This window comes from Anabrus simplex, chromosome 1 (genome assembly GCF_040414725.1).
Source record: "Anabrus simplex isolate iqAnaSimp1 chromosome 1, ASM4041472v1, whole genome shotgun sequence".
Classification (NCBI taxonomy): Eukaryota; Metazoa; Arthropoda; class Insecta; order Orthoptera; family Tettigoniidae; genus Anabrus; species Anabrus simplex.
The window spans coordinates 599,537,510-599,551,604 of NC_090265.1; the positions used below are offsets into that span (position 1 = coordinate 599,537,510).

At 37.7% G+C, this 14,095-nt stretch overlaps 1 protein-coding gene across 1 annotated transcript in view; it reads left to right on the top strand.

Annotated features, from left to right (window-relative positions):
• Positions 1–14,095, top strand: part of LOC136881282 (microtubule-associated protein futsch) — a 383,949-nt gene that overhangs the window by 30,930 nt on the left and 338,924 nt on the right. The window contains exon 3 of the mRNA XM_068225087.1: positions 1,583–1,727. Coding sequence (XP_068081188.1) covers positions 1,583–1,727 — 145 coding nt within the window. The remainder of the gene's footprint in view (positions 1–1,582; positions 1,728–14,095) is intronic.

Below are 14,095 nucleotides of genomic sequence, written 5' to 3' on the forward strand. Positions count from 1 at the left end.
ATGAGACAAAGTCTCTTAGTGCATTGGCACTGCCGGTGGCTCCAGTTAGCCTACGCAGTGGCCTCCACGGTATGCACTAGCCAGCGTATTGGTAGGTGTGCTAGGTACCAACTGATGAGCCCACCCTAGCACACGAGGGCGAAACGCTGGCAACCAAGAATGAGTTAGCTGGAAAATTTATAATGTCCAATAACGGACCATTTATATTGGTATTAGATATCCCATCTCGGGTCAAATTGTTCTTTGTTTTGCTGAAAACTATGAATGCATGCACCTATATGTAAAGTATTATTGTAAAATATATAATCATATTATATTTGATTATGAAGGTTGTGAAGGCAGATTCTTCTTCATCAGTCCAATTTCACCACAAACACACCTTCCATTTGCCCCACCTGCCATAGCATACATTTCTTTCTCTTTTATACACACTTTCATTGAGTATCAGATGGCCAGAGCATCAGCCAGCCGTGAACTTGCACCTGGGGCTCATTGGCTTGAGAATATAGCCACCACTGTTCTTATTAATGTAAAATCTAAATAGTAGAAATACGGTACTATATAATGGCAGACATTGATTGTGTTTACACGCACAGATTACAGAAAATTCAAATCATTTTAATCAGCTGCGTAAAGTTGACGTGATAATTTCCTCAGAAACTTCCAACCCCATGTAGTGGCCTGCTTTTAGATTGGACAAACATTTCACAGAGGAGAATGTTCATTATGTTTATTTCCTCCTAGGTGTTTTTTTTTTTTGCTAGTGGCTTTACGTCGCACCGACACATATAGGTCTTATGGCGACGATGGTATAGGAAAGGCCTAGGAGTTGGAAGCGGCCATGGCCTTAATTAAGGTACAGCCCCAGCATTTGTCTGGTGTGAAAATGGGAAACCGCAGAAAACCATCTTCAGGACTGCCAAGAGTGGGATTCGAACCCACTATCTCGCGGATATTCGTTGGCTGAATGGTCAGCGTACTGGCCTTCATTTCAGAGGGTTCTGGGTTCGATTCCCAGCCGGGTTGGGGATTTTAACCTTCATTGGTTAATTCCAGCAGCTCAGGAGCTGGGTGTTTGTGCTGTCTCTAACATCCCTGCAACTCACACATAACACGCAGTTACCTACACATGGCAGATGCTGCCCACCCTCATCGGAGGGTCTGGCTTACAAGGGCTGCACTCAGCTAGAAATAGCCACACGAAATGAAATTATCTCCCGGATGCAAGCTCACAGCCACGCGCCCCTAACCGCACAGCCAACTCGCCCGGTCATAGCATTCTGTATGTAGCCTACCCATGTCAAACATGAGTTAGTCCAAGTCAGTGGAAGGCAACTACTTTTTTATGTAACCCTGACCAAATTCATTCTTACAGCAATTCAGGAAGGAAATACAGCTTGGAAGAGTGTGTGTATACATCATACATAAAATCTAAGCATGAAAGGGCATTTTAATTCTTCCATTTCTAGTGTAGAAAATTCCAAAAATTGTATTTTCCTAATTCTACTTTTATGCAGTCCGTTGTCATTAAGTTGGTAGCTGCTTTTTAATTTTTAAGGTGATAAGTCTTCCATTCTTTCAGGATCGTCCATTGCCTTATGGGGGTATTGATGGAACGTGGGGAAATAGATTTCTATTTACTTGTGAACCGAAACATGGTCTGCTGGTTCCAATATCAAAAACTATTCGAGAATCTGATTTACTCCAGTGGCCATTTAATAGTCTAGGTAAGTTGGTGTGTTGTTTTATTAACATGCTTTCTCTCTTAAAGTCTATCACATTCCGAACCTTCTCACAGTTTTCCACCCATCCCTCTTACAAAGTATGCATGATGTCAGTACAACCATAATAACACTAGGCATGTCTTCATCTGTTCTGCTGTTCTTCAGATAATTTATTGTCAGGTTCATTAGGGGTATTCTTTCAACTATTGATTTTGAGTTTCCTCTTTCATTTTCTTTACTTTTTTACTGGTTCTTGTAAATTGTGCTTTATTATCTAGACTTTCTCTATTCTTTAACATTTTTTATTTATTTATTTATTTATTTATTTATTTATTTATTTATTTATTTATTTATTTATTTATTTATTTGGGAAACCAAAACAGCGAGAAGCCGAATTACAGAGTTCCGCAATGAAATACATATTTACAATAGAGTAGCACAAGGCAAGCATAAAGAAAAGTGGAAGAATAATTATGTTTTTAGAACAGCTGTTGCACTTATTTATCATACAGTTGTTCTCTCAGAGAGATCATTAACCTCCTCCTGTTGTAGTAATGGCATTACACACAGTAAACCTCGTGATGATTCCGTATTGACTTACAAATCATTAAAAATTGACTCCTGAGAGAAAATTAGATTTTTCCACCTTTCGCTACAATTTCAAATTTTAGTAATGGCATATTAACTGAAAAGTTAGCTCCCTCCATGGATTGGCAGTAGTGTCGGTCTCCAGATCCCAAGATAGCAGGTTCAGACCTGGCAGAGGAAGTCTGATTTTTGAAGTGCAGAAAAAAGTCCACTCAACACTCCATGTCGTAAGATGTCTGTCTTTGAAAGATCTCTGGTGACAAATTTTGGTATTCACCTGACAAAATTCATTAAAGCTCAGCCATAGACATCCAAGAAAGATTCGGTTTACGCTGCCATTTAGTAGGCCGAGAGTAAAACAGAATGTTGCAATTGACAAGTAGGCAGCCAGATATCTTAAAATAAAAGTGCCTGCACATGGTAACTGAGGCCATACGATTATTATTATTATTATTATTATTATTATTATTATTATTATAACTGAAAATTTGTTTTGATCCCTTCAAGGAATGAACCTAGAATCTTGTTACACTGCATAGCTGCGGAGATTTTTGTGTCTTATGGCTATATACAGTGTGCCTGTGGAGACTGATTGCTTCCGATTTAGTTGGGATGTTTCAGTCACCTTGACATTGAATATTGTAACTTATTTGAAATGTTGGCAATCTGTTCGTAATATACATGAAACCATGACGTAGTCCATTCCAGATGATGAGTGTATATTTGTGAAAGCCTTGATGAAGGATATTAAAATATTTCACTCTATATTTTTATAAATCTTGTAGTACAAAAGTACGTTATCATAGGAAGAACAGAACTTAAGACTATCTGTTTTAATTGGTGTTCCTGTATTATTTGCATAATATTATTGTATTGTAAGATGTAGCAAGACAGTAGACCCTGCTTGTTGGGATAAACACTAGGAATAGAGAGGGAGGTTGTTTTTTTCCTGAAATATTTATCTGTAAATATGATGGTATTTATATGTAAAATTTGAAACTTGTCCAAATATTGTACCAAAATGATGCAGTAATGTCTGGACCCTGTTTACAGTGTCCATATGTGTGCTGTATACCAGTTACTGATATTTGTATTCTAAGAGGGCAAATTATACTTCAATATAGTTTGAATTTATGAGTGAATTATCTGAAATGTTTAGAAATTTCAAAATACAACTTTTTCCTTTATGTCAAAGAAATAAGAGAAAAGTATTCTTCTTATTGCATGCAACTTTTAATTTCAAAGCCTACTGTAGATTAACAGTTTGATTTTGTTTTTTTACTTACTTCAAAAGTAGTGAATCATTGAAGATATTTTTTGAATTCCTTGTGGGAAAAAGAAGTTCCCATTATCTTTTTGCCATTTTTTCATGTCTTTATTCCTTTTAACTGTTAGAATATTTTAAATTATTCTGATTTGAATGTTATCCTATCTATAAGTGTGATCCATTGTGTTTTCGTGTGGTGTACTAATTTTATCTAATACTGTGTTGCCTTGAATATTTTAAATAAATAAAGTTAAATATTTTGACAGATTTTTCTTTCTTTTTTTTTTTTTCTTTTACTAATCTGAATTACCTTGTCCTTTCCTGACTCACTCCAGACTACAACCCTGTTGTAATCACTCACGCATGTGTTATGATTGGTGACATCCTATATTGTATACAGTAATTTTTGTGTGTAAATTTCATTCATGACAAGGTTTTACAATCTGGCCACCTACAGAACAGTTCACAAGTTTGATTGCTTATATTAAATTAGTTATGTAATTTTTGTGAATAAATTAGATGTACTTCATATCCTTTAGTTACTAGCTCTTTCTGTGGATCAGTTGACCTCCTGATCCCAAAATCATAGGTTCAAACCTAGTAGAGGTTGTCAGAGTTTTGATGGTTGGGAAAGAGTTTTCGGCTCCCTATGTGTACAATGTCAGCATGTAAAGGATCTCTGGTGACGTTCATTCTTTGCTCAAAATTAATTAAATTTCAGCTAGAGATCACCCAACAAAGGTCTGTTTTTCTGCCATGTGGTAAAGTGAAATGGAACATGGAAATAAATATGCAGGCAGTCTAAATGCCATCAAATCAAAATGCCTGCGTATAGTAGTAGAGGCCATAGGTTTTATTGTTCAGATTCTGTATTGCCTTGTATAGTTTTAATGGTCTACTCTATATATACTGTATTTATATAGTCTGATACATACACTGTATTTCTTCTGACTTGTTTAATAAGCTGGGTCATTAGAAAAACACATTTTTAAAGTTAATTCTTGGAGCAAAGGCAACTAACATAGAGCTAACAATCTTTATCTCACTTAATGCTAAGGTTACAGACAACAGAAAGACCTTAATTTAGACCTATATGGAGTTGACTTGTTTTGATGTGCTGTGCAAGTGTTCAAGTGTGTCAACACTAATGTAACAGACTCATCTCTGCTCAGGAGAATAGATACGCTACTGGTAGTGAATTGAAGAATTTTCCTGTACTTCTTGTTCACTAAAGTGAATGATGGAATGAAATAACAAACTATACACGATATAATTCAGTATACTAATATTCTTGCATTGTAAAAGAAAAATTTCTTGCAACATCAGTTTGAATTTAAAGCAGTAACCAATGAGTACTACCTGCCATAGCTAATATTGTAGAAGGGAATGGCTCAAGGCTGGAAAATATGACAACTATATCCGCTCAGTAAGAGAGGTAAAAGTATGGTCAATCAAGAAATCTAATCTGTGAAGATATACCGTGTTCTTTGTCATATTCATTTGTTGTGGTCCTATGAAACTTATAATATATCAGGAGTGACACTAAGTATGAATGTGTAGTAAGGAAAATACAAAGAATTGATTTTACATTTCATCTGTCCAAACAGGTGCTAAAGCAAGGTAAGTTAATTTGGGTCACATATAAATACATATAAATAGCATACTAAAAATCATGCATAACAGTTGTAGAGGTTTCTGTCTTATAAATAGAAAAAATATACAATTGCTGGATGTTTTACTATGGAACTATACATATTATTATCATCATCATCTAATGGCATAGGCATAGATTTGTCAGGGGGTTGTATTTAAAACTGATTATTCAAATCCAATTTACTGGTATTTTAATCATGTTTTCTGCTGCTGCTGTTACTACAACTACTACTGAAACACACCAATAAATATATTAAAAACTAGCAGATTATACCCGTTATTGATGGACCAGTAGTTAGCAACGCCACCAGCTTCTGTGCTCTTGGCTGGATGGTCCTGAAAGTTATTGTCACACCTTTTACAAACTAAAATAATTTGACATGCTGGTAGTACAGAATTGTTTGTATCACCTCCATATCCAGAGTGTGTTTATTGTAGGCATATCACTTAAATTCATGGCAAAATTATGTAGAATGGGGCATAAAATTTGCAGGGCTTATAAAGGAGAACAGCACCTAGAGATGGTTGAGAACCAGTGATCTACAATATAAATTATGTCATTGGTTCTGAATCGAAACAGACTTTGTCAGCACTTATATGATTATTGTCGTATGCATATTGGCCCTATGTGGCATTGCAATGTGATGACCGTGTTTTTTCACATACATTTTGGTAGTTGCTTTCATCATCAAACATGTGGTTTTGAGGGAACAAGTTTTCAAAAATGTAATTAATTGTGAAGATAGATTTTGTTTACCTAATTTAGATAACACTATAGCTATTGTCATTTGCCCTTTGGAATATTATCATATATATTTTTAAACTCTCTTTGTTTCTATGCAGATCTTGACGTCTTCTGAAGACATTGTTATGCCACTATTGTTTCATTGTGAAAATTCAGAGGTTCCAAGCTAAACAGACTATTTACACATGAGCTACAATTACGCATCATAGCCAAACCTTCAACAACAAAACTCGTCCAAAACTTCCATTTAAATCCCCAGTCACCCTTCCGTTAGTATCCCACTGATAATTTCCGCACCCTTAAATCTCTCCCACGCTGTCATAACCCATATCAATCAAACGCCACAGATCTGCATTTAGGGTGTAATTATTTAATACTAAAACGGGGTGGGGTAATAAGCTTACTTTTGACAACATACCATATAAGTTCTGGGAAAAGGAGATTGGCGTTCGGTTTCCCCATTAAATCTGAGGTTAAGAAATTTTACTGTTTAAATTAAACAAAAGATTAATTTGATACAACAAAATATATTCTTGAAATTGTATATTAAAATAGTAAGTCTTGTTGCGATAAAACAGGTGAGAATATGAACTGAAAGAAACTAAGGATGAATTTGAATTCTTCTTGACCGAACATTTAACAATTTATACGAAATATATCCCTCACTGGTTCACTTGACTGTACCTTCAACACTTTGAGTGTAATTACGACGTATTCCTTAGATCTGGTGTTTACTGTAGATGGGTCACGCCTAATTTGATGATGTATCCATGTGACTGCTTCTTCTCCATATCATATGACTTCTTTGTAAGTCTGTATGGTATGACTTCTTTGCAAGTGTATCCTTCTATGACTCCATCACTGTTCACCTTCCACTTCTTCTCTCTTCACCTTCCGTTTAAATAATGACTCCCGTTGGCTAAGGCCACTCCATCTCGTTCACACTTCGACCAACTGTCGCCTCTCCTTCCAATAGAATAATGACTGACGCTACAAGATGCAACCACCTTTTATAGACGTTAGGTTGACGCACCTACGTAACCTCCAGAAATAACTATGATCGACTCCCACCTCGCGACAAGTGTTACCTACAATGGTGAAATAGCCCAGAGCGGCCAGGGATACTCAAATAAACTGAACTCATTGCTAAATACTCACGATGACGTAGCGATGACTCTGCATTTACTCCAGCAGTATTGCACAATGTAGCAATGTCATATTCAACATCTGATATCCAGCAATTCTTACTGAACGTCTTGAGTGTTATTCTACACACACGTATATATGCATACATTTAACTACAATCATGCAAGCGACAAGCATTGCAGAATTGAATTGAATAAGAATGATAATACAATAATAATCTCACAGATAAAATAATAATAATAAAATACAGATATTACCTTGTAACGGGATTTGAACCGTTACAATGGCTAGATTTGGTTACAATAATGCGGGAGTAGTTTAAGGGTGCAGAGATTATCAGTGGCCAAAAATGTAAACAGTGTTGCGTGCATATTCAGAGATATTATTAGGCAAAACTACATAATAATGATCGGTTGATTTGTCTTCAGCAAGGAACCTCCTTTTATTTGAGAAAAAGGACTGAATCAAAATGTTTACATTTTTGTTTACCTTCCCACGAGAGGTAACACTTATGATCAGCCGAGGGCTAATAGAAATTTCAATAGTGATAGAGGTCATCAGAGTTACCAGAGAGAATCGGAAGATGGGAGGCGTGCAGATGTGAATTGTGTGAGGAATTATAGACAGAATAGCTGGAGAGGGAATAATTATGATCAGCCGAGGGCTAATAGAAATTTCAATAGTGATAGAGGTCAGCAGAATTACCAGAGAGAATCTGAAGATGCGTACAGATGTGAATTATGTGAGGAATTATAGACAGAATAGCTGGATAGGGAATAATTATGATCAGCAGACGACTAATAGACATTTCAATATTGATAGGGTTCAGCAGAGTTACCAGGGGCAATCCGGAGAAGGAAGGCGAAGAAACTTTATAGGCCAAAGTGACGGAAGGCATAACGTGCATCCATTACAATAAAATTATATTTTATAGGCCCGAACTTTTAGCCCATATTATCGAATTTGCATTTCCATCTCGAATATATTTTAAACAATATGAAGACCACTCGCAAGTCTCTTTCTAATTCAAGAATACGTGCTATTTACGTTACTAACCTAATTTATGTGATCTACATATTACATAATCGTGCATTTATTTGGATAAATATTTATATTTTCTGTACTTATCATGTCGTGAAATCCATGGTTCAGGCCCAGGAAAAAGCCCTTATCGTCGTTTAGCCTCTCATGGCGCTGACGTGGATCACAGGTTCGAAACCTCTTCTATTCCTACTGAGCACGTTCATAATCCCAGGGTCCTCTTCTTCACTGTAACAAATCTAATGACGTTGAAATAAGTTGCGTCGCTCAAAAACACAATTTTTCAAAACTGTAACACCGTTCTCGCGGTCACGTTACTTAAATACTTTCAATACTATCACTTGGACAAGGTTTTTCACACGGCGTATTTGCAAAATGTATATCATTCCCGAATACAGGTAAGGTCAGAACACCAGCGGACCGTAGGTGTGCCTTCAATCTTTCGCGTCAAGTGGATATTTTGTCAACATGACTGCCCCTTTTATAATATTACCCCTACACGAACAATAGACGGCAATCGGTCCCCACCACTTTTTTAATATTAGTGGTTCTACGGGTTGTATGACATCGGTAATGCGCTCAAATGTGTGACTCACACTCTTAAGTACTCTTGTTATGTGCGGAACACGCATCGATCGGCGGTTTATTTAAAATTTATTATCAAAATGATGCCTTTACGGGGATCCCCGTCCGAAGTTTGCGTAGTCAGTTGTGTGGGGACGCTACTAGTGGTTATATAATCAAATGGTAGCGTAATTTTCCACATGTTAACATTTTATAAACAACTCGAATTTTGGCAGGTATATTATGAAAACATACGACATGCCGAGGTTTCCCTTTTGTTATGCATCTTTCGAAATCTTACCATATAAATCAAGCTTGCACGTTGGCATTGCCGTGTTTCGGCCATTTTTTGTGGGCGGAGTTATTAGTATTGATTTTCCTTCCTTGTCATTTTTCGTAGCTCGCTCTCTGTCTGGGGATTCCTCCAGCTATGACGGACTCGTGTTTGCCAAGTTAGAGGCGTTGTGCAAACAGATGCAACCTAATGCAACTTTCTGTAATATGGACAAGGGAGCTTAACAAAAGTTTTCACCTCCTAAAACAATTATTAAATAAATATGCACATGACCGATACGGTCACATTACTGACTGGCAATATTAATGGATCACTTAAATTTTCAAATGAAAAAGCATGTTAAATTGTGAAATATTTGTTTTATTATTTTCAATGATTATTTTAATGCATTTTCCTTTGAAAATTCAAGTGATCCATTAATTTTGCTGGCCAGTGCAGTATGTATTTTTCTTTTCAGAATGTTATAGTACAGTATTATATATGTTATAATTATAATTTGTGTTTTTGACAGACTGGAAAACTTTAAAGTTACATAAAAAATAAAATAATCAAACTATTGTAGCAGTTTTCCTTGTGCTCGTATACTACTAATTTAGATTTCCTTAAATTAATCAAATATGACTGCATATTCTGTAGAAAATGTTCCTGTGTTTATATTTGTTTGCAGAACAAACAGGAGCTTAGTTACCTATTGCAAAGGATTGTTTTGATCAAATAAAAGACAAAAGTTAGCTGTTGCTTCAACTCCCTTGAAATCTGGCAGTTTCAAGTCACAACAAAGATACCATACCTACTCCAATGCATTATTTTGCCTTAATGATGTAAAATTCTTCAGTAAAGTCTCTCACCCCATTTAACAGTGCTATACCACCTGTGCAAGGTGACTTCATGAGGTAGATACATTTATTAAATGTGTCACACACATACCTAAATGTAGCTAGGCAATTAAAGGTTAATGCAAATGCCTTTTATTTTATCCAAATTAATTAATTTAAATGTAGTTGCACTACTGCTTGCAGTTAAGGATTTCAAAGTAAATCATGTTAAGCTATAATATTTGAAATGCAAGAAGTGAAGAATGGTCCTAATAAGATTTCAGAAGGTAGCAGTGTCGCAAATTCTATTTTCAAAATTCCTAAACCGTGAAATAGTTGCTCTAATTGTCATTTTACGAATGTAACATAGTTGATTTCTGTCCATAAGGAGAATGTAAAACGTTTGTAAGCTGATCTGAATAATGGAAAATTTTATTTTTCTCCAGTTAAACTGAAGATAACATAAGATTTGTGGGGTGTAGGCGCAGTTGAGAATACAGGGCCATCGAAAAAGAATACATAGATTTTTTTTTTAAAGTTGCTGCTTCAAGGTGGGTGAACATGTGGAGGATTGTGGTCTCGAACTGAAGAGGAAAGGCGGGAGTTTTTACATGAATGATGTTTCTGACAATGAAATCTTCCATCGGATTTTTGAAGCACACCTGTATTAACTTAATAGACAGTCCCAAACCTGAAGTAAAGTGTGAGGAAAATAGTTAAGCAAAGGCGGTCGCTTCTGTCTCGCATTTTTGGGGTCTCTGAAGTCACAGGACTGGAAAAGGGATATTCACGTGCAGCTTTCCTTAGAAAACTATTGGCCTTTTGTTAATTTTCATACGGATTATAAATCCTAATGAGGAATCAATTTCTTTTCCTTGCCGAGATTTATTTTCCAAATGACCATCTAGCATACAAATTCTATTGTCGCGGTTTGAATATGAGGAAGGAGATAATTTTCTATTGCAACACCACTGATGCATTGAATTCCACCTTTCATGACATCTGTCCAGAATATTATTAATCATTGTCGACTACTCCTCGGCAGCTTCCATATTACCACAGCCTTAAATGAACTTGGGTTAGTGGATATTCTGTTGTTTTTGTTGTTTTTTTTTTTGCACCATTACAGTATGTTTTCATCTGTGTCCTCACGCGGTCCAGAGCAAAATGTAGCTTCCACTGAAGTCCCAGTTTTATCCGCGGCTGTGACAATATGAAAGCTGCTGAGTAATGACATTCAGAGCACGGCTAGTGAATCTGAGTGTTACGAAAGGTGTTACACATAGGAGCAGCCGTGCTGTGATTGATCTTTCTGACCAATAGCGGCGATTGGAAATTTAAAGAGTGTGTGTGGGGGGGGGGAATATACAGACAACAAAAAGTACCCGGGTTGGCGGAATATAGCAGGGTGGGGGGGATACAAAGTGTTTTTTTTTCTGATGAATTTCCACAGAGAGGTAATAATAGTTTTTGAGATTTTGACTCAATACTAGAGTATAGAATAAAACTTTCACCAAAGGAACAGTATACACATGTATTACAGTTAAATAGAAGTACGGCATTGATTGTGCAATTAAAAATCATTTAGTATTTGACTACACACTAAGAAACTAACAGACACTAAAGAGACTGCTAAACTGACGAATGCGCGCGGCAAGTCGGTGAATCGTGCCTCTGTGTCCACGATTTTGACAAAAATAACATAACCCTGCTACCCTTTCTCACAGTACATGCGAAGTCTCCATTATTATCGGCACACTTTATCTTGGTGCATTTGTGTACGGTGGTGAGGAGTAAGGAGGGAGCTGTCCTGGAGCCGATAGTGCTGCCAACTGAATGAAATTGAAATCTGAATTGAATCGCGAATATGATCGATCGATATGGAGTTTCTAAACCGTTATTATCTTAAGCCAACAACTATGTCACACACACATTATATAACATTATATAACATTTCTCGAAGCGAATCTTGTTCCTAGCATGAATTCTATAGTTTGGCTTTGCTGTGTAAACAACAACAGTACTAGTACGTAAAGTGTACGCCAGATGTCCTACAACGATGCTTAAGCGATTCATAGTTTGTGTTTCAAAAGTTGCCAGTACGAATCTCGAAGATTGCCGAGGTCGACCGATTCAGCACTAGGGTGTAAATGCACCAAGATAAAGTGTGCCGATAATACTTAGACTACTGTGGCGCTATGCAAATCGGTTAGCCGCGATGAAAAGAAAGAATTAGCTGATAAGAAAACAGGGCTTGTACAAATTGCTTCGGGGGGGGGGGGGGGCTAATCGCCGCTACTGTTTCTGACCCAGTGATGAAAGCAATGGCAAACTACCTCGCTCCTCTCATCTTGCCTAGTTTGCCTCAGTTTGGCGCCGCCTTCGGTTTTTGCTTTTTTTTTTTTTTTCTATAACCGCATAACCTCTAGTGGAACTTTGTGGAAATCCAACCAGCTCTGGGCTGACGACCTAACAAACAAACAAACAGGCCCTTCGACCTCTACTATTGTTACACTGTCATTTTTCTAAAATACCTGTCCACGACCATGACTTTCTTACAGCTTACTGGCAGTTACTCATAATTTACTCCCTCTGACTAACATATATATACAGTGCGTAAGATGAGTTGATTTTTCAATTTTATTTTACAATTTTGCTTACGTCGCACCGGCACAAATGTGTCTTATGGCGACGATAGGATAGGAAAGAGCTAGGAGCGGAAAGGAGGCGACCATTGCCTTGGCGTTGATTAAGGTACAGTCCCTGCATTTGCCTGGTGTGAAAGTGGAAAACCATCTTCATTGCTGCCGCCAGTGGGGTTCGAACCGGTTGACCTAATTGACCTGTGTTGTATGACATTACAACGCATCAGATTTAATAAACAGAAACAAATACTAATGTTATTGTTTCACAACGCTGCGCTGCGCCGTATTTTGTTTCATTTCAGTTTGTGACTGTCATTTGTAGAATACCGAATAATCATTCGGCCATACACGTCTATACAAAAAAGCATTTTTTACTCTGGAATAATGGCATAGGCTGTGCGGTCACCAATTTTCTTGGGACAGTTGCTTTATTGTTGTTTGCTCGTTGATATAATTGTACTGTCCATTTAATGCAGGTAGCCTCTATGACTCCGGCGGCAGCACGCCAGCCACTCACCGCTGGGTTCCGTGGTTCAAATCCCGGTCACTCCATGTGAGATTTGTGCTGCACAAAGCCGGGGTGGGACAGGTTTTTCTGCAGGTACTCCGGTTTTTCCTGTCATCTTTCATTCCAGCAACACTCTCCAGTATCATGTAATTTCATCTGTCAGTCATTAATCATTGCCCCATAGGAGTGCGACAGGCTTCGGCAGTCGGCACAATTCATATCCTGGTCGCTAGATTCCATTCATTCCATTCCTGGCCCGATCAAATGACCTGAAACAGGTTGTGGAATTTCATTTTCATTTGATTTAGCTTGAGAGGAGTGACTGTTAAGTTAGCACAAATGCCCACATGAAGTAGAAGAAAAAAGGAGCATAGACTACCGGACAACGCACCGCAGAGTTATTTAGGAGTGAGTGAGTCACTGCCACGTCAACATACGCGATGGAATTTTAAATTTCTTGTTCTTTATATCCGTGTATTGTTTACGTCTTCACAACCGATCTAGTTAAACACGCGATGAAGCTGAGAAGGCTGCACGAGTTAAAAGGGCTTGTTGGTTTACTTCGTGATTTTCAGTCTGAAACCAGCATCTCCTGAGTTACTGTTATTGGTGGCTGAGGTAAATAATGCCCACCTCCGTGGTGTGGTGGTTGGTGTGATTAGATGCCACCCCTGAAGGTCCGGGTTCGATTCCCGGTTCTGCCACGAAATTTGAAAGGTGATGCGAGGGTTGGAACGGGGACCACTCAGCCTCGGGATGTCAACCGAGTAGAGGTGGGTTCGATTCCCACCTCAGCCATCCTGGAAGTGGTTTCTCGTGGTTTCCCACTTCTCCAGGCGAATGCCGGGATGGTACCTAACTTAAGGCCACAGCCGCTTACTGACCTCTTCCTTGTCTATCACTTCCGATCTTTCCATGCCCCCACAAGGCTCCTTTTCAGCATAGCAGGTAAGGCCGCCTGGGCGAGGTACTGATCCTCCAGCCCAGTTTTATCCCCGACCCAAAGTCTCATGCTCCATGACACTAACCTTGAGGCGATAGAGGTAAATAATAATAATAATAACAATAATAATAATAATAATAATAATAATAATATGTTGTTTG